The following is a 19,993-nucleotide window of genomic DNA, read 5'->3' on the forward strand; positions in this document are numbered from 1 at the left end:
GGGTACATGGTATCAGAGCTGGGCCTTCCGTTTCATTGGGCATTGACTTCGGCTCGATGTTCTGCTACTTGCTGGATTTCGATGTGGATGATATGAGGGGATCGATGAAAGAATATTGAGGTTTCGTCGGCGTCAAATCGGCCTCAAAGTCTCAATGAAAGTCAGTCAATCTCTGTATACCATTATTTAGACCTATGATTGAGTAAAACATGGACTCCTAAACGTCTGAGATGCTCGTGCATAGGGGCCTGAGGGATAGTTGACCCTTGACAGAGGCCGTGTATCTACATGTTAAACATGGTACATCTGAACGCGTTCTCTTTATCACGCATACAAGGCAACATTCGACGCTTAGGTGGTTAGCGTGTCTGCCCCATTTCCACACTTTACTGTTTCATTGGTAGCGGATATTGTAGGTTATGGATTATACATTCAAATTTTCACACAACAAATGCGACAGGTTCACGGTTGCTATTATTTCACAATGGTGACTCACAGACCTTCGACAGCGCAATTGGTCTAGTGGTATGATTCTCGCTTAGGGACAACTCTAAGTCTAAGAAAATGCGAGAGGTCCCAGGTTCGATCCCTGGATTGCGCCCATTTTTTTCCTCTTTTCTTTTTTTTGTTTCTTTTTGTTTGGGAGAGGAGGAGGGCGATTGGTTTTGAAACTGGCAACGGCCTGGTGAGATCGCACGTGTGTGAGCGCCAAGATATTATCACAACTCTGGACGAACAAGTTGGGGGGCATTGAGTCTCTGCGGTTCCTTCCTCCATCAATGGGAGGACAAAAAAATGCATCCCCTCCGAGCCAGCACCGCACCGACGAACGAACCTCGGGGAGGATGGCAAAAACGTTCCTTTCTCCTCTGGGAGGACCGCTGGTACTTCTGGTGGACTTCTGGCCCAACGTCGTCCATTGTGTCGTGAGATTGTCAATCAATTTTTGGGCCACGTCTGCCCGGATGGCAAGTGGTTCTCGCCTCGTCACTAACCGCAGTCATGGATCAGACCGGACCGCCTTCTAGATCACGGGCGCCCATGGGGCTTGAGAGGTTTCTTTATCGACGGGGAAACCACAGCGAGCTCCTCGCCTCCATCGATCGCTCCGAAAGATCCCAGTCACCCTTGTACCTAGAGTTATTACCCACGCTCGAACCGCAAACACTCCTCCCACGTCCTCCCATCCGAAGCATGCTCGACGTGGACGACCCTAAACTGGGAAAGTGGACGTGACTCGATCGCAGGCATAGGAGTTGGAAATCCACAAGCCTCTGCCTCTTGCTCTCCCTCCTTTACCTCCCTACCACTGCCGGGAAACTCCCCCCCAAAAAAAGGCTGCAAGTGCAGTCAAGAAGTGACAAGACAAGTCGGCCACAGGGAAATGCCATTGGTGAGAGTGGAAAATTTTGGACAGGGTGGGAGCGTCGGTTCCAAAACCAAGACGGCAAGACAAAGGCAGAGGCAGAGGCCAAGGGGGGAAAAGTAGAGGCGTATACCCTCTTCAACAACCGCGCCGGGAGATCATATCTTGTCGTCGGAGGGGCCTTTAATGGCATGGAGCAATCGCAATGCGATGAGAAAAGAAGTACACCAGACAGGGAATGTATAATAATGATGATATTGGAGCTCACCCTCCCTACCACAATTGAAACAACGTTACTCTACGCCCCATTTCAACCTCTGTAATCGTGGTGGTTCATAGCCCGAGTGTCTGACTGATTCCCAATCCAAAGACAGCGCGGCTAGAGTCACGAGCAAAGGGGAAAGAGGTCACTATGACTGACGAGGTACATTACATGGGGGGACTTTTGTCCTTTTGCAAAAAGGTCACCGTTCGCTCTCAGCCTTGCCAGCAAACCACCATGTGTCTTTTCTTTTTGTTGGATTGGAACACTCTGTACAGACTCGATAGACCTAGAAGCAGGAGGAGGACCGCAGTCCTGGTCCCGTAGCAGAAGAGTCCTCCTCCAAGATCAAACAGCATTCGAGTCTCTCTCTCACACATGGCATCGGCACGGTGACTCCGCCGCGACCATAAAATCGTTCGAGTGCAACCCATCAGACTCGACTGTGCGAGTATGCCACTCCCGTCGAGACTTTCAGGACCTCGACCACTCCGACGCGCCATCGTCACCGAACCTGCCTGCCTGCCTTTCGCGAGACCGCGGCGGAGGGGGTGCCTACGATGTAAGCTCGTCGTCGGCGGGATCGACAAGTTCGAGTACTTTTGGAAGGGCGAGGAAGAAGAAGAAGAAGACGACGACGACGACCGAACAACAACATGGCCCGAGGGGGGGATCAAGGTCAGCACGTAGCCACAGAAGGCCGTCGACCCCTTGCAAGTCGTCCTCACGCGCCGGGTCAAGGATGATGAACGCTACGAGACGCTTCGAGTTGGAATTCTACTCTCATTCAGGTGAGTGTCTATCTAGCAGGCTCTGACAAAACCACAGCCCGACGGTCACCAATCTGAAGAATTTGACTTACCGGCTGTGTCCAGACGAACAAATTCCACCACCGTTCCCCGGATCTCGCCCAGCAGGGCACGTACCGAAAAGGTCAGACTCGGAACCATCCTTTACAACGATCCGAACCTGGATAGACAAATGCGAGTCTCAGCATGACCTGTGCCACATGCCCCAAACACCGAACGAAATGCCAGCGAGGCTGGTTTGTGTCGGCGAAGACGGCGACGACCCGAGAACGATGCCTGACACACGAAATAGCAACCACAAGATCCGCAGCATTGAGTCATTCGTGGGAATCCAGAGAGTCGAGCAAAAAGCCCGTCCCAAAGACAAACAGTGACAACATACACAGCAGAAAGGATGGCATTCCGTGGCAAGAGCTGACAAAGGCGTTTGAAGACGGCATCATAACCACCAGGCGTCTGGGATTGGGATATATCTGGATAGATGCAATGTGCATCGTGCAAGACGACAAGGAGGGCTGGATACTCGAATCGAGCAGAATGGCCCTCAATTACCAAAACGCTCATGTCGTGATAGCTGCCACGAGATCCCATACTGGCGACGACGGTTGCTTCTTCCGAACGATCAACAAGCCACAAAGTCAGCCTGCCAGACGCCGGAGGCAAAAACCACACCGTGTATGTCAAGAAGCAAATCTCGCATCGTGACTTTGCCGAAACTCGCCACGTTCAGCACCATGCCGTTGTTTGCCAGAGCGTGGGTGTTTCAAGGACGCTGCTTGGCGACAAGAGCTGTGATTGAAAGTAGTAAGGATAGTGTACCCGACCGACGACGGACAGGATTGGCATCAAAGGATAGTTCAAGACGTATTGGCGCGTGCGAGAGAATCGGAAGGATAGGTGGACGCTCAGAACACCTCCCAAGAAACCAATTCTTTTTGGATTTTATGATTGTGTCATTGAGGACGCGTTTCCCAGTGGATTCTTGAGAGGTGAGTGTTGTTCGATATTGTATTCTCGGGTGTGAGACCGATTGGAAGACGCTACTCTGGCGTAATAAACTGGAAAGAAATTACTGTTGAGTAGGACAAAAAGTTCTCAAATGAAACACAAGGAGGTATTCGTAAATCAGTAATAATCATTCTAAACGGCGTCAGTGAAAGCTTCAGAAATGTCACAAGACAGTTGGACCAACCTTTTGGCTTACAGCCCCATTTCCATCCTCAATATTCCAAGCACTAATTTGAAACGCGTGCAAAGCAAGTGCAATTTCAAGGTCCCATGATAAAGCTCGCTTGAAGCCCTAGCTAGCTGATATCGAGGTATTCTCAAGTCCACGAAACCAACCCGAATCTCGGCGGTGGAGACGAGCCTATCGAAGCACCTTTGCCTTGACGAGACCTCCAGGATGGGACCGAGTGTGTCAAGTCAGAGTTCGATCGAGGGCTCGGAAACAATTAAAGTATCCCATATTCCAGGATTTCCATCAGCACAGAGCAAATCAATATTACACAATGTCTTGTTTTTTGAGCCAGATGCGGCGATCAGGTCAAGAGATCGGCAACGTTCATCGGCATCTCGTCGATTTGAGTCGAGTAGTAGAGCTCAATGTCTCGTAGGATACGTACATCTTCGCTGGTGACGAAATTGATGGCGACGCCCTTGCGACCAAAACGACCACTGCGACCAATTCTGTGAATGTAGTTCTCTCGGTTGCTGGGAAGGTCGTAGTTGATGACGAGACTGACTTGTTGAACATCGATGCCGCGAGCCCAGACGTCAGTACTAATCAATACTCGACTGTTGCCTTGTCTGAAATCGGACATGATACTGTCTCGTTCCTTTTGTGGCATTTCTCCGTGCATACTACTGACGGTAAAGTTGGCCTCTCGCATCTTATCCGTCAGCCAATCAACCTTGCGTCGAGTGTTGCAGAAAATCACAGCCTGTGTGATTGTCAAAGTATCATAGAGATCGCAGAGGGTATCAAACTTCCACTCCTCTTTCTCAACCGCAATGAAGTACTGTTTGAGACCTTCGAGGGTGAGTTCGTCACGCTTGACGAGAATTCTGACAGGATCCGTCATGAACTTTGTGGTCATGTCGAGAACATCGTACGGGAGTGTGGCAGAAACAACGACGACTTGTGTTGCGGGTGGCAGATACCGGTAGACATCATAGATCTGCTCTCTGAAGCCTCTGTTGAGAAGTTCGTCTGCTTCGTCGAGGACGAGCATTTTGATGTGTCTGGTTCGGAGATGTCTTCGTCGAATCATGTCTGCGACTCTGCCAGGTGTGCCAGATACGACATGTTGGCCGTAGTCGAGCTTTCTGATATCTTCGCCAACGTTCGTTCCTCCGATACATGCGTGACACTGGACGTTCATGTAATCTCCCAAAGCCATGACGACGCTTTGGATCTGGGTGGCCAGCTCTCGAGTAGGGGACAACACCAATGCTTCTCAAAATCAGCGTGGCAACACATGAGTAGTGCGCAGTTACGTACCTTGTGTCTCGCGCACTGCCGTTTCCAGCACTTGTAGAATACTGATTGAGAATGTCGCAGTTTTGCCGGTACCTGATTGCGCCTGCGCGATAGTATCTCTTCCTTTGCAGATTTGGACAATGGCTCGTGATTGCACGGCGGAGGGTGACTCGTATCCGTAGGCATAGATTCCGCGAAGGAGGTTTTCCTTGAGGTGCATGTCCTCAAAGGTGGGAGCGACCGTCACTTCTTTGGACGTCGAAAACTCCATGCGTTCTGTGTTTCGCGTGAGTATAGATCGGAGGCGGGAAAATCGCTTGACACGTACCATCCGCATTTCTGTCGATACTTTCAGCCATATTGAGTCGATTTCTTCAGGGATCGATATGCTGTGTTGAGGGATTTGACGAAATCTCTCGTCTTGTTTAGTTGGAATTAAACAAAAATGCGATACCCAGAAATTGACTGATGCTGCCGCCGCTTTTGAAATCTTTTTTTCGCCACACCTTCCATATTCGGCATGTATTATTCCGAGTGTTTTTCTGCCTAATTGGGACTCCATTCCATGATCTGGTACCTTGAAGGACCAACCTGCGTGCTGCAAGAGTACAGGACGTGGCAGCTTCTGTATATCTATTGAAAACTACAGGAGAATGTTCCGCAACGTGAATCTATCCCGTGACCATCCGTCTCGATCCGTAATTTCAATCAGGAAGGTCATGACAAGTCTCGACGTCGCCTTTCACAATATGGCCTTCATCATTATCGATTGAGACTTATTCGAGAGTATGAGCCTCAACTCGAAAATGTACGGTATGGAGAGTTCGAGTTCTTTTCCATGGTCTGTCCAATCAGGGACCGACATTTCATACACAGATACGACCATTTCTCGGATACCCACGAATTCATCCTTCGAATGCCTCCCCGTAAGTATGAGGTTGTCAATTCACGACTCGACCGTCTTGTGCAAGAAAGAATTGAACAACTCTATGTCAAACATCAAGTGGAGTGCCCATTTGAACAGTTAAAAATGTCAGATATCAAAACCGACCAGGATGATGTGCTCATTCCGGATGACCAGATCATGTGCCTCGAACGCAAAACAGCCAGGCCTGGTCATCACAGAGGTGGTTAATTCAACAAGCGGTTCAAGGACCTAGAAAAGAAAGCATTTCGTCTTCATCATGGCGGGGAAAAGGGAGAGGTACGTCAGGTCGTTACAGTGAAAACTCCAAAAAGGCTCACAGGGTGGATCTTCACCATCTCCTGCGAAATCGTAAAACAGCTCTGTGCCAAACTTATCGGCGATACACTTCTCCTCCGCTACCGACCATGACCTTGGACTTTTGACAGAAGATAAGCAACCGACGCTTAATCCCTGTCTAGGCGCCAGAACTGAAATGAAAAGGAGAAACGGGAGAAGAGCCAATGATTTGAGGGCACGACGAAGTCTGTGAAACAAAATCATTTGGCCCGGGTTGAAGAGTGAGAAGCTTCGAGAGAAGCAAAGGGAGAGAGATAGAGATGCTGGTCTTCTTTCAAAAGTCGTTTGCCTGGAGTTTCGGTCTTGTGGGTATGAAGGATATCAAGTAGCAAACAACAGGTATTATGGCTCCGTGGGATGAAAAAAAAGGACAATCATCTCGACTCAGGAACCAAAAGTCTCTTCTCATTCGCTCGGCTCTACTTTTCCGACTTGGTCTGAGAGTTCCTTCGATCTAAACCATTCCAGGTAAACCCATGATGTTTTTTTTGGGGTTGGATGTTGTCATGACGTATCATTCGGATATTTCTTCCTCTTCGTTTCTTTCCTTCATGGGGCCTTACAGTATTGATGAATGATGATGATGATGATGGGCTCAACGGTCGCGTGCTGAACCTTCGAGATGGATCGTCAAAGGGCCCAGTGATTTCGTATCCATTCTATTTGTGTGTGTCGTAGTGACGTATATTTTACCTGTCCTTGAGATCTTTGGAATATTAAAATATTAATGGTTATTTTCCAATTCCTCAAGAGTGTAACTTTTGATATACTCAAAAAATCACCCATTATATACTAAAAGAGAACGAGAAAAAAAGGTTGAAAAGGTTTACAGTCCTTGATTCTTCGAGAATACACCACACACACACACACACACACACAGTCCCCCAAACAAAATGTCCGAATCAACATTCCACGTCACGAGCGAAGACGTCCGTAAGATGGAAGCAAAAGAATCAAAGTTCCATGACGGCAAGACACCCAAGGATTCTGATGCTTCTGCCATGAAGGTATGTCACTTTGCGTTGTCCTTTTTTCCCTTTTGTTTCTTGTTTGCGTGTAGCCAATTACTAAAATCCATTCGACAGCAAATACTTTCCGAACAAGAAAGCAAAGAGGCCGAAATCGACCGGGTCAAGGCCGGTCTCCCTCTACCCGAACAACCCGTCGGCGGGGCGAGCGCGGACCTACAATCCGCGGATCAACGCACCGTCAACGTCGGCAGCGGTGGCGTCAACGTCAAGTTGGGCACTCAGTCGTCGGAAGGTCTGAGGGTACCGGCCACGGCGGAGAGCAGCGTGAGGACCGACGGCGCTGAGTGGAAGAAGGAAACCGCCCCATGAACGATGCCTACGAGTTTTTGGTGCGAGTACTTTTGAACGTACGTCTGATGAACCTTTTCTTTGGATCCCATGCCCTCTACGTGGGAGTTTTTTCGAAAAGAAAAGAGACAGTCTTGACGATGATGGTAGTGGCAGTGGCACAATGAATGCTCCAGCTGCTTCCTCGGTTCCTTGTTAATATCCCGGTAGTAGAACCCTCAAAAATGCAATCAAAAGACTTGGAAAAATAAAGACAAGAACATCTGATAAGAAATGTGTCATTTCACATTACGAGCCCCATCATCACTCGTAATCGTGGTGCTGAGCATGTTTGATTTTGTTCCGAAGCGCATTTTTCCCCCATGTCCTTCGTCCTCCTCATCATACTCTCGTAGCGAGCTTGTTTTCCTACACCTTTTGATCCGAGATATCGTACAAACCCAGCTGGGTACAGTTATCCACTGGAATCTTCGACTCATGTGTATCTCAACGATCGACTCTCGAATATGTATCGTACAAAATCAGCTGGTATCATCTGGAATCTGCGGTCCATGCGTATATCTCATCGCTTGACTCTCGAACATATTGTTTGATGTTGATACAGAAAAAGCGTAGGCGTCGATGCGGCACTCACACCTTGTCCTTTTTCCTCTCGACTCGTGTCAATCTCGACCTCGGCATTGTGCCAGTTCAAGGTCAAGCTTTCTCTTTAGGTATCAACCCTCTCAGACTGAGGTCGTACACGACATCCTCCACCTTTTTGACGCTGTACTTGATCCCGTCCGTCCGTCGTCTGAGGATGTCGTTCTTAAGATTCAACAGCTGAAACCCAGCGTGGACATCTTTGATGAACTTGGAGATTTGCAGCGGTCTCGCGTAGTCTCCCAAGGTGACCGCATTAGGCGCCAGGCGCGCGAGTTCTTCGATGGTGGTGGTCAGGGCGAGAAGGTAATCTTCGATCGTGATGTGGAATTGATCTTCGTCTTTGAGGTTGACCGGCACTGTACAGTCACAAGTCAGTCTGGCACGCGCACTCCCGACGTACTGTTATGCAAGAATATCCAAAACGTACCACCTAGTCTTTGCCCGACCTGTTCAACCGTCACCAGTTGTCCCGACCGTAGCCAATCTGCAATCTGTATGCTGCCGATGACACTCTGTACGTCGTTCCGCCACAGGCTGTTCCATTTGTAGAAGGGGTATTTCGACGCCGACTGCGCCAGATCTTTGACCGTCGAGGCTTGCTGCGCCAGTGCGTCGTAGGCCGGGGTCAGGACGGACCGTTCTAGCTCGGACGTCGGTGTGTTGTGGATGCGCGAGAGGATGGATTGTGTCAGGCGGCCTTGCTTGGTGAGAGTGTCCACAAAGGCTTTGAGCTCATCGCGTATCGAGGATTCTTGGTCGATTTTGGCCTGTAGGGACGTGAAAATTGCTGGGTCGACGTGGGCGGTGGGCGATGTTGTTGTGGTTGAGGATGTGGGCGGCGCAGGCGCAGGCGTGGTCATTGTCGTGTCGTTTGACATTGTATGAGCGGTTCAGGAGATGGAGAGAGTGTATACAGAGTAAGTCCCAGACCGATCGTCGAGTTGTGGTTCAAAGGATTGGAACTTTGAGAATTAACAATGTTTGCTGCGGCCGGCGTGCGCATGTTATTTTCCTTACGGAGTACAAGACAAGACTCCAAACCCCCAAGAATTTTTTCCGCAGTCGTGTTTTACATCATTTGCGGCGATTGTCTGGAACTTTTTTGAGCTTTACGAGTACGAGGAGGAATTCATATTGCAAGAAACATGTTATCATGTATTGTATGGGTAGAAGTAGCTGTATCTATGCTCAGCTCGTAGTTTGTGTGAAGGCTGTTACCATAAAAGACTGGCGAGCCTCGCGAGGCTGTTGATTCAGGGTTGTATTCTTAAAAATTCATAAGAGAATATCCAAACTCTTCTCCAAGGTCTTGCTCAAGGCAAAAAACAATGATGAAAAGGTGGTTGTTCGCATCGCAAGGCGGCAGTGTAAGGCCTCGGACACGGTGCTAGAGACTCATGCGCAAGCACAGAGGAGCCTCACAGCGAGATCCAGAAATAAGAATAATCAGTGATTCATTCCGTAGAATGATTTCAGAGATTAAACTGAAAAGAACAGATACTACACTTGATCTAAGCCAAAAGGCAAAGCTGTACAAAGTATTAGCGTAAGTTCTAAAAAGCGAAAGTTGGAGGAACTGACAGAGCTATCAAAAGGAAAAAGAAAAAAGAAGAAGAATTCGTCAAACTTGGGGGGGAGCGAGATACTTATAGAATTCTTGCAGACCGCCTTTGAGCAAACATTGAATGACTATGGGCCCTCATTGAATGAACATGGGTCACTGGCTGGAGCCTTCAATGATTTCTGCCAGGTAAAAGTGAATGGTTATGGAGCCAATAGTGAAGTAAGATCACAAGGCAACGGGGAGGCAGACCCAGTGACAGAGGGGCAGACCGACTGAGGGACAGGTGAATGAAAAATGAGTGGAAAGCAGAAGGAAAATAAGTGGGAAAAGGCTGCAGGGAGGTCCATTTCCAATCAAATTTTCAAGACGAGGGCAAAATAAGACTCCGCTCTGGCACTTTTGTTGTCATTGGGTCTCAAGAACGAAGTCAGTGTTACTCCGTACTCCGTACGTCCTCCCATCATGCCTTAATTATTTTACTCTGTTCTGTACGAATCTCTTGTACGCTGTACCGAGTACGGAATTCATGTGACTTCTTACTGTACACCCCTAGGCCTGTTTGGGAAATACCTCGGCTTGCTCAGACAACAACTGCGCCGCTGGCATCAACGCTTTCCAAAGTGCCATGATACTCCATACTAAATTCTATCATTTCAAACGTACAGTCGCGACAATTTCATACTCCCTGCTTACCTTGGGTATTCATTGTACATGGAAGAGACGAGAGGAGATCATTCTGTAATGTATGCCAACACCGACACGGGAGAAACATCGATGCCATTCCAGCAAAGACCGCCCCGGGCTCGGCTCAACAACGCCTTGTTGCTCGTTCGATGATCCTATGTAATACTCCATACCTACCTAATTATTGCGGGACTTTTTTTTTCTTTCGTTCTTTCCAATGTCCACGGGTATGTACGAGTCAAGTGTATGGACAACAACGGAGGAGTATGGTATGACGATTGAGCAAAAAAAAATCAACGGGCATCATATCCATGCTAGACGATTGATTGCACGACGAGAAGCTCTTGTGCGGCATACCATTATCAGCACAAGGTATGTTTGCAGAATGTGTCGTAGAGGGCGAACCACCACTGAGAACTTGCAACACGCCCCATGTAGAAACCAGATTGGTCCCTCCTCTGAGAGGCAATGCGTACCATCTTCTCTTGTACTGTACATCTTTTTTGATGCTCTCTTCCATGGGCATGGAGCGCATTCTATCTGAATCCTGGCCTCTACCAACACGGGTTCTCTTCTCCCTCATACATAGAGCTAGTCCTCCTTCGCCTCCGGGTTCTCCCTTCTCCCTCAAGGCTGAGCTGGTCCTCTTCTCCCTTGTGTGAAGTTAGTCCGAGTGGTGGTTGTCGCATTCGGGAAAGAAAATCTCACATGCCTCAAACCATGGACTCAATTCCGCAAAAATAAACAGTTACAGTAATCATCACGGTCACGTACCTTGGGTACCCAAGGTAGGTTTACCATTGGTTATGGACTCGAGCAGGAAGAATGCCTGACTGGCTACTTTCGATCGACCTGGCAACGTTCTTTCGTCTCCCGAACCATACTGTGCCCGTGTTGGTACACGAAGGAACCTCTTATTACATACATACATACATCATCCTGCAAAATAAAACTCGTTTCAACGCCTGCGTTTTTAACAATCTAGACCATGTTTTTGTTCGAACCTCAATCAAAACCCTGTACGTTTATGCATTGTGCATTACCACCTGTACCTTATCATTCTATACTGCTGAAACCGGCAGCGGCCCTTTTGATATTCATACAATCCGTATCACAAGTCCTGTCTCAGCGTCGACACGCGTCCAACTCTGTTTGGATCTCCCCGTCCGAGTTAAAGCCCAAGTTCATTCGTGCTGAGTTCCACCTCGTCCAATTCACTGGCATATGCCAAATACTCTTGCGTCGGACCAGTTCCTTGCAAAGCATGTGGCCGTGCGATCCAGTCTTTGCTCACTCATAGGTTCGACGATCCTTCTCTCGAACACGCCGGCCGAAACCGATTTCAAGACCTACTACGTGGCACAGACATTTGTCATCAAGCGTGATACACAGGCAAGAGCGGTTTCGCAGTCTCACTAGCCAGGGATAGGTCGCTCCAGCAGTCAAACCCCTCCCAAGTCGGTAAAAATGGCGTTCCCAAAAAAGAGTTGCGCGACCATCACTTCTTCTCGTAACGATTGGGTGATATGGCAAGTACAACAGCCAGACTGGCGACAATAAGAGCCCCAGCGATAGTGCCGACAATGAAGATACTCCCGCGACTTGCCGGGAACTTCCCTCGAATGATCCAGTGCTGAGATTCAAAGTATCGATGGAAGCCTATGAATAAAATAACAATCGAAATGCCCAAGAACGTAGCACCGAGAGGCTTGCCTACATGTCGAAGTCTGGCAGCCTGATCCTCGTTGACCTGAGAGGCCATCGACTCATCCCTCCGAACGACCTGACGCCCATTTGCGTCGGGCGCCGGCAGAAGAAGGACCTGGTCGAGCAACGTCGGCCCCAGTGTCGGGACTGGCGGTGGTGGTGCGGCATTCGCGGCAAGTTGCTGAAGATATGGAATCAGTTCTGCAGGAACTGCTTGTCCGATCATCGGCGAGAAGGGCATCTGTTCGCTGGTCGTCGTCATCATCATGGCAGGTGTCGTTTCTTGGGACGACTTTGCGATCGATGAGTTGAGACGAAAGAGCTGTGTGATTGCGATGCCGATACTGGCAAACGCTAAGCTGGTCCGTAGCCAGGCTAGAAATGTCCTCTCGAGCGCCAGATGGTCTCTCGCGACCGAGCCTTTGTTTTCCAGCGAGATGGAGCCGTATTTCTCTACCATTCTCTTCAGCCAGCCCGGCTTGCCCTCCTCGTTTCCATTTTGGTCTTGCTGTGCGCTGTCTTCTGGCGTCGCCGCTGCTGGCAACGGATCTCTCGACTCTGTGTTATAGCGCCGATCAGACTGGCCGTCTACGGTGCGGATCGGGGTCACTTCGTCGGAATCGCCCGAAGTCCGAGGATAACGCGGCATGGGAGGCGGCGAGTGACCTTTCTTGGTCCCTTCCGAGAATCGAACGCTCGAGGATCGACTGATGGCGGGGTGCGCGGGCTGGACAGGACGGCTTTGGTCTGCCTCGGAATTCGCAGAGGTCAAGGAGGAGGACGGAGAGGAGGAGAGTGGTTCTGGAGATCCATTTTGCTGGCGGTCGTGAGAAGACATGGGTATAAAACCTACATGCGCCTAGCGAGATCTTGATAAGGGGGATTTAGGTCAAGTCGGTCGCACAATGCCTGGGTGTCGTTTGTCGTGAATCCGGGTACATCTACTCCAGAACACCTCGTGTGATTGGAGAGTGTTCACGGAGGAAGCCCAGAACAGCCTACGAAAGGGCTCTGGGCGTCAGCCACGGACAGCCGTTACAGGTGAAATCAGAGTCGATCGTATGGTTTAGAGTAGATTTGGATGGCTTCATACACCCTCGAAATTGCGTGATAGTTACGGATGCAGCATAGAGCATTTTTGGAGTTGTCGAACTACTGTAAGTTCGAGGAAGTACTAGGCTAAACTCAGGTATTGTACCTTCCCAAGGTACTTCCCCACGCTTACCTAAGGTAAGAGGTACCTACGTCGGCAGGCAGAATTCATGGAGTTGACGAATATCAGACTCTCCTATGGGTTGGTTTGTATGTACAGAGCAACCAAGAGTCTGATTCTTTTGAGCTGATGAGGCCTTTTTGAGTTTCTGGAGAACCCAGAGACAATATCATGGACGTACTTCTACAAGTCCGAGGACAAACAGCGGCAACTTTCCAGAAAAGGTGAGTCGGGAAGAATATATATTCATCTACATGGTTCTACTGCGACACTGCACCCCTCAAGACTATCACAATTCATCTGTGCTGGAATGAACTCGTACGGACCCTCCAGAAAGAGTCAATATCTCATGTTCATCATATCCCAGGAACGCCATTATCCGAAGTATATTGAGGTTGCACGCTTTGTCTTTGATATACTTTCTCTGTAGCGTTTGCTTCGAGAATGTTTCGGCCGTTTCAGACCAAGTATTCGTTGGAACTGGTGAAGACTCGAACATCTTGAACGTTTGTGATCCCCTTGATATCAACCGTTTTCCGCACGGAGAGCTAAAACTCGTGTGACAGTTTGACGATATCAAAACCACAGACGCCTTTGGCAATATCTCAACCCCTTACAACGGTCTGATCTTTGATGGTTTCTATGCCTTTGACCCGTCCGATGCTGGTCTCAAGGGTATCATCTGGCCAGGAGACACAAACTGTGCCGTGTCCAAACCGAATGCTTTGTACGGCACAAGGGAGAATTTCAAGTCGAACACCCCCAGCGACGACAAGTCCCTCCACTCTCGGTCTGATCGGAAACCGTCATTTCGACACCAAGACGAAGCCGGTGGCACTTTTACAGTCCACACCTTGAAAATCAAACCGCTGGATCTCCCGCTTGGGTTGGTCACCATTCACCTGAAAGGTATTCGGGCCGACTCCTCGACTTTGGCATGGGAAGTGGACTTTCCAGCCGGTTATCACGATGTGTTGGATGTTCGACTGCAAGAATTCAGTGGGAGGGTCTGGGATGGGCTGGAGAGGTTGGAGATCTGGGCCGATTTTCATTACAACGACCTTGACATGGATTGGGAGTTTTGTGTCGATGATGTTGATGTGGAGTTGGAGTAGATCCGTTCGTTGCGATGTGCGTTTTTATCATACGACTTTCAATACTGCAACGAATGCCTCTATCGTCATCTTCCCATTCTCCAAATCATCCTGCATGCACACAATCCTCTCCACTGTCTCATCATATTTGTCTAATTCCGCTAGCTTCCGTTCCGTGAACTCTCTTGCCTCCTTTCCGTGGTGGCCCTCCTCCAGCTCCTTCCACCGCTCCCGCTCAAGGCGCACCTGAAGTTGCGCGAAGGGTAGGCTGTCTGGGTGATTGAACCCCCACGACAGCAACATGTGCAGCCACATGCTCCCCGACTTCTCGGAGTGCCTCCCCAATCGAGATAGCTCCATGGTTTGCTGGCCCGGTGTCCGCGCCTCCTCTTCATCGAGCACGGTCTTGAACACGTCCAGGTTCCGCAGATACCTCCCCAAAAATCTAGGGGCCTCTTCTTTGTTAAGGAAGGTGTCGTAGTTGTTGAGCCGGTCTTGCAATAGCCACCAGGGGGCCAAAGAGCTGCGCCGGGCCGGCGTACGACCATTCGAGGTCCACGACCCCGACCACAGTGAGGTCGTCTGCGCTCCGAACGATAAGGTTAGTGAGGCCGGGATCGTCACAGACGAGCTTATAGGGACCAGAGGCGTAGCCAGGTTCGACAAGCTTCGGGGCGACGGACTGGAGAGCTAGAAAAGCAGCATATTTGGCCTGGGTGACGGTGGGACCGCCACCTGAGTTGGGCTGGCGTTGGAATTGCTCCCAGTCTTGGTTGACCAGATGGCAGAAGTAATCAGCAGTATCAGCGAAGCCTTTGGTACGGTCGCCTGAAGAACAATCATAGAATCAGTTGTTTGTTTCTTTCTCATGCAAGCGAGAGTATTGCCGCTAGCATGGCAGATATAAAACCAGGGAGAAAGGGGAAAAAAGGCCAAACTAAAAATTAAAAAGGCCATACCGAAAGTGTTGACACCTCCGGTTTGCAGAATGTCGTGCGCCTTGAAAGTCAGGGGTCGGACAGGAGCGTTGAATACGGTCACGGGGGTCGGGAGGCTACCGAGCGTAGGAAAGTCGATCTGGAAAATATGGAGGAGGATACGGGCGAACTGTCGGGAGAGGAACTCGACATCATCATCGCAAATGTCATCTCTGAGCCATCTGGTGTCGTGCTGCTGCTCTCGCAGTAGGGTGTTGACGCTGGCCCCCTCGACGAAATCCATCACGACATAGGGTCCCAGGCCGAGCGGATTAGCAGCTGTCAGCCCCCAGGCAATGACGCCCGGTACGGGGACATTCTTGTCGCGGAGGAGGCTCAGTGCCTCCACCTCCATTGCAACCTTCTCGTCGGCGTACTCGTCGCAGACGCTGCCGACGATGGGCATACGGAGCAGCCAGGTGGTGCCGTCGCAAAAGCGTAACCTCTGGCACAAGTTGTACGAACCGTTGAGGGCCTTGCAATCCAGCCTACACCCGAGCTTTTTGGGATGCAAGGACGACATCCAGCTCGTCATGTGGCCTGCAACGCGAGCTTGGTTGACACGCTCGATCCAGAGCCGCTTCCGGACGTCGTGAATGACTTCGATGGGGTTGTTGATGTCCATAAAGTCGAGCGAGATGAGCGCCGGGGTCAAGCATAAGTGATCTTCTAGTTCGACAGAGCTATGGCCGGTAAAAGGGGCCTGACCAGGGATGACTTCAATTCTTGCGTTGTGAGAACAATTTTGATACACTTCAGTCACGCGTTCCCAAGCAAAGCCCATTGAGGCCGGCATCCCTGTTGGATCTTTTGCGGCAAGATGTAATCAGTTTGCCGCAGATCCAATAGATGCTCACTATCGTCGCGCACATCGTTTTGATTGGATGGCTGTTCGAGTTCGGTACGACATACACCCTTCTGTCAATACCATTCTAGGAGGGAATGATTCTCAGTGCGATTACTTGACAATGTCGTAACAGATTGGATTTCCGGGCCATAAAGAGAAGACGTGGCACCGCATTGTTTGCACGCAACAGTGGTTCTCATTTTACTGATTTGTATGGTTCGTGATGTCCTCCACAACCACCTTGATGGAAGCATACACGTCGCCGACAGAGCCATCAGCATCGATCTTTTGCTAGTTAGCCCGGCGAAAACCCTGTCTGCGGCCTACATACTCTCCGAAATGGCCCCTGGCTTTGGAGATGATTTTTCAATTTCCAAGTTCCCATGAGAGAATGTTTGTAGACGGGAAACAGACTCAACGTTCGCAAGCATTGAAGGCACTATCACAGTGACCGCTTCATGCCATCCGCATACTTTATGCGGCGTGTGAGCAGATACCGAGCAAGCTCGAAGAATAGCTCCACTGATAAGGGCGAAAAGGACCGGTCCCAGCCTTAAGTGAGAAGACAACCTGGAGGCGAAGGAGGATCGATTCGTTCACCACATACTCCGTACAGGTTAGACGGTTCTTTTTTTCATCCCACACCTGGCTGGACCCAATATGCAACCATGGTTGGAATTTGATCTCATTTCGGCTGTGAGATCATGTACGGAGTACACTGGATGTGTACTCGGTATTGTTTTCCGTACCTTTCGTAGAAGAAGAGGAGTCGACAACAAGAGGTAAAAGAAAAAAAAAGTGAGCTGATGATTGATTGACACGTCATCACACTGACGAACAACTATCTGTTGGCGTCAACGTGGACAAGATTGATGAAATTACTCCGTAACAACTCCATAGTAATAATCCGTTAGTAGTATGCTTGTAGGGAGTACTCCGTACATATTATTAGCACTGTAAAGTCGTACGCGTGAGTCCCTGCGGTCCCTTGGAGGTCTCGTCGTGTGCTTTGATCGGCAAGATACTACCTACAGTACGTACCTCACATGTTGTACAATACAACACAGGAGTGCGTCACTCGTAGATTGGCAAGTCGTGTGCTTCGTCAGCTCCCAAGGCTCAAACCCCGCAGTCTAGGATGGCAACAAGACTTTGAGGCGATTGGCAAAGTGGTCTGTTCAGGTCTGGGTCGAATTAATTCTCGGCGACCGTACGGCGATGGAGACGGTTGCAATCCCATACTTACGTACGGGGTAGGTATCGTACAATACCCAGGTGCTAGTTGGTCAACAAGAGTCCGAGCAAGATGATTGTACTCCGTACATGGAGATGGTCAATGGTTTTGTCGACATTCACATATTCCCCTTACTCGTACAGGATCAACTTCCAGAAGCTCCGTCCAAACACGTGGAAAGTTGAGCCTACAGTACTACAATATCTCTGTGATAGACACTGGGGCTGTACATGATGCATACAGAGTAGGCTTTTTTTGTTCCGGATTTCACACGTGTGGTTGCTGTTGTTGTCGTTGTCGTCGTCGAGTGGGGCATTGTTAAAATTGAGGTCCGCCGTGGTGGCCAAGGAAACCAATCGACCAGACCATACGGGGCTACCTTTGCGCTGCGGAGAAGGGTTTAACTGGACTGTTCTTTTCTTTGTGCTTTTCTTGTTTTTTCCCTTGTCTGTGGGACCGACATCTAAAGGGACTGGTATGAGCGTTCTCCGAGACTGACATTTTCTTTGTGTCTTGATGAAAAATGAAGAAACAAGCTTCAAGGGGGAATACGAGGCTCTGGCTCGGGAAATTGCCCGCTTCTGCAAGTCATTCCGGAGCCAAAAGTCCAATCCAAGTTTTCCCTTGTTGATAACTTACGCATCGGAGGTCTGTGACGGAGCAGTTCATGTACCTGCTGGGCCACTCGAGGGTGGTGGTTTGGAGTTCGTTTGTGTCAAAGTATTTGCATGGTCCAAATTGCAGGAGGTCGAATGGTGAAACTGAAGTGGCCCCATCAAAAGGAGGGCTGAAGACTACAACAAGCCTTTTAGCACGGACGCCAATCGAGTGTTTGGTTGGTGATAATCGATAACACGCTACTCGTCAGGGAGGAGGGGATGAGTCTGGGCTACTCCGTAAGTTACTCCTGACTTGTACCTAAAAGGTGCGCGTCGGAAGCGGACCAACAAAAGACGCGCTGTCGACCGCTACAGTAGATCTCTCCAACTGCCAGATCTCTCCGCATGACGAAGATGTTGAGGCAGCCTTGTTCATCAGGAAGCCACCATTGTTATTGTTGTATGCAGTCTCGTCGCAAGAGAAAGATGTCTTCTTGTGTGCAGTCTCGTCACGAGAGAAAGATGGCTTGTTCACCTGGAAACCATCATTGATATCTGGCTGGCAAGTCTGCCGAAGGCTCAACAGTGGTTTTCCAAATCCGCTCACCGACCATCTTACCATTTCGACTACGAAAAAAACAAACCTTTCCACTGCCACCACCACCACCACCACCACCACCTCATCATGGCTGCCGCTAATCCTCTCGGTCCACAGCCAGACTTTCAGCTTATCGCAAACGAAATTCTTAAGATTGCGAACACACCTGCGATAGCTGGCGGCCAAGAGATCTTGAACGAGATGAGAGCAATACGAGAGCAGTCCGCTAGAATGGAGATCGCTCTTCAAGAAAGCATTGCGAACGTTCGACGAGAGGTTGGCAATGTTCAACGAGACGTTGGCAACGTTCGACGAGATCTCATGACAATGATGCGTGTGTCGTATGTACCGATTCCAAACGCTCGTACATGACTATACTAAATCTATACAGGAATCATAACAACGCAGCCCGAGTTCAGAATGCCCATATGGAGAATCGCACACCCAATCTATCACCCTTCTTGAATCCCGTCACTGGTGAAGGCATCCCTTATTTTCCTCTAACGGTGGATGAACTCGAAGGCCTGAATCGACGTCGCCTTAGAGGACTTTTGCAGCAGCTAGACATTCAGTACAGACCTCGTGAAAACCAGGAGGCTCTGATGCGGATGCTTAGAGCACACATTGGCTTGAGAGCCACCAGAACTCCAAGCCCTCACGAGAGAAAGAGATGAACGGCATTGTAACGAAGAGTAATGAAACAATCCGTATGAGTTTATGAGATATGACTGGGCTCTAAAGCGAATGCTTAGAGCACACATTGACTTGAGAGCGATCAGGGCTCCAACACCTCCATGAGAGAGAGAGAGAGAGCGCCTGCGAAGAGTGCTTAGACAAGTTGGGGCATAAAAGTTAGCGACAGGTATTACGCACACCTATCTTTGCATTACGCACAAGGCTACCTATATCTTTGGGGTGCTCCCCAAATGTCATTCTTTAATATCAATATGATTAAATGGTAACCGATAAACTTCAAGTAAGTCAAGAGACACTTTTACGGACAATGAGAATGACAAGCACCGAGACACCAACAAGGACAATAATAACTATTAAATCATTACTCTCAGTCGCGTGCTTCTCGCAAAGATATCTCTATAGCGAATGACGATTAAAGGTGCTCCATTAGTAAGTATAGCCTTGTGCGTAATGCAGAGGTAGGCGTGCGAATACCTATCGTCAACTTGACTTGGGTGCATGATGATGGTGTGTGCATGAGCCACACGATCCAAGCATCGACAGCTATGACGGGCTGAGTGACAGCATCGACACAGCTGATGTGAGGAATTTTGGCCCGATGGATTGTGTGTGCGACTAGGTTACGGATTTGTT

At 49.4% G+C, this 19,993-nt stretch overlaps 8 protein-coding genes and 1 non-coding gene across 10 annotated transcripts; 5 read left to right on the forward strand and 4 right to left on the reverse strand.

Annotated features, from left to right (window-relative positions):
• The first annotated feature begins 508 nt into the window (after nt 1-508).
• Nucleotides 509-601, forward strand: PV06_08385. Its single transcript has one exon. It is a non-coding gene; the product is annotated as a tRNA-Pro (tRNA).
• Nucleotides 602-1,628: 1,027 nt separating this feature from the next.
• Nucleotides 1,629-5,348, reverse strand: PV06_08386 (ATP-dependent RNA helicase fal1). Its single transcript, XM_016409709.1, has 4 exons — nt 5,248-5,348; nt 4,941-5,195; nt 3,630-4,892; nt 1,629-3,577 (listed from the first exon to the last, which is right to left on the reverse strand). The coding sequence occupies exons 1-3, from the start codon at nt 5,276-5,278 to the stop codon at nt 3,979-3,981; spliced, it is 1,200 nt and encodes a 399-aa protein (XP_016260017.1). The 5' UTR covers nt 5,279-5,348; the 3' UTR covers nt 1,629-3,577; nt 3,630-3,978.
• On the forward strand, nt 2,082-2,811 carry PV06_08387 (uncharacterized protein; the record flags this gene model as incomplete). The annotated part of the gene is made up of 3 exons (XM_016409710.1): nt 2,082-2,306; nt 2,370-2,419; nt 2,457-2,811. 3 exons carry the CDS (start codon nt 2,082-2,084, stop codon nt 2,809-2,811), a joined length of 630 nt encoding a protein of 209 aa, XP_016260018.1.
• A 1,443-nt stretch (nt 5,349-6,791) lies between the features above and the next one.
• Nucleotides 6,792-7,901, forward strand: PV06_08388. 2 transcript variants are annotated; one of them, XM_016409712.1, is made up of 3 exons: nt 6,792-7,190; nt 7,269-7,561; nt 7,659-7,901. In XM_016409712.1, exons 1-2 carry the CDS (start codon nt 7,077-7,079, stop codon nt 7,521-7,523), a joined length of 369 nt encoding a protein of 122 aa, XP_016260020.1. In that variant the 5' UTR covers nt 6,792-7,076; the 3' UTR covers nt 7,524-7,561; nt 7,659-7,901. The 2 variants fall into 2 exon arrangements, with proteins under 2 accessions (XP_016260020.1, XP_016260019.1); XM_016409711.1 differs by having other exon boundaries at nt 7,269-7,901.
• PV06_08389 (uncharacterized protein) lies at nt 7,780-9,133 on the reverse strand. The gene is made up of 2 exons (XM_016409713.1): nt 8,575-9,133; nt 7,780-8,503 (listed from the first exon to the last, which is right to left on the reverse strand). Exons 1-2 carry the CDS (start codon nt 9,023-9,025, stop codon nt 8,199-8,201), a joined length of 756 nt encoding a protein of 251 aa, XP_016260021.1. The 5' UTR covers nt 9,026-9,133; the 3' UTR covers nt 7,780-8,198.
• A 2,110-nt stretch (nt 9,134-11,243) lies between these two features.
• PV06_08390 (uncharacterized protein) lies at nt 11,244-13,240 on the reverse strand. Its single transcript, XM_016409714.1, has one exon. The coding sequence runs from the start codon at nt 12,938-12,940 to the stop codon at nt 11,894-11,896; it is 1,047 nt and encodes a 348-aa protein (XP_016260022.1). The 5' UTR covers nt 12,941-13,240; the 3' UTR covers nt 11,244-11,893.
• A 175-nt stretch (nt 13,241-13,415) lies between these two features.
• On the forward strand, nt 13,416-14,430 carry PV06_08391 (uncharacterized protein; the record flags this gene model as incomplete). The annotated part of the gene is made up of 3 exons (XM_016409715.1): nt 13,416-13,539; nt 13,683-13,821; nt 13,882-14,430. The coding sequence occupies exons 1-3, from the start codon at nt 13,487-13,489 to the stop codon at nt 14,428-14,430; spliced, it is 741 nt and encodes a 246-aa protein (XP_016260023.1). The 5' UTR covers nt 13,416-13,486.
• Nucleotides 14,431-14,457: 27 nt separating this feature from the next.
• On the reverse strand, nt 14,458-16,170 carry PV06_08392 (uncharacterized protein; the record flags this gene model as incomplete). The annotated part of the gene is made up of 3 exons (XM_016409716.1): nt 14,458-15,040; nt 15,093-15,237; nt 15,369-16,170. 3 exons carry the CDS (start codon nt 16,168-16,170, stop codon nt 14,458-14,460), a joined length of 1,530 nt encoding a protein of 509 aa, XP_016260024.1.
• A 2,298-nt stretch (nt 16,171-18,468) lies between these two features.
• On the forward strand, nt 18,469-19,599 carry PV06_08393 (uncharacterized protein). The gene is made up of 2 exons (XM_016409717.1): nt 18,469-19,005; nt 19,056-19,599. The coding sequence occupies exons 1-2, from the start codon at nt 18,752-18,754 to the stop codon at nt 19,336-19,338; spliced, it is 537 nt and encodes a 178-aa protein (XP_016260025.1). The 5' UTR covers nt 18,469-18,751; the 3' UTR covers nt 19,339-19,599.
• The last annotated feature ends 394 nt before the right edge of the window (nt 19,600-19,993 follow it).

Source organism: Exophiala oligosperma (assembly GCF_000835515.1).
Source record: "Exophiala oligosperma strain CBS 72588 unplaced genomic scaffold supercont1.8, whole genome shotgun sequence".
NCBI lineage: Eukaryota > Fungi > Ascomycota > Eurotiomycetes > Chaetothyriales > Herpotrichiellaceae > Exophiala > Exophiala oligosperma.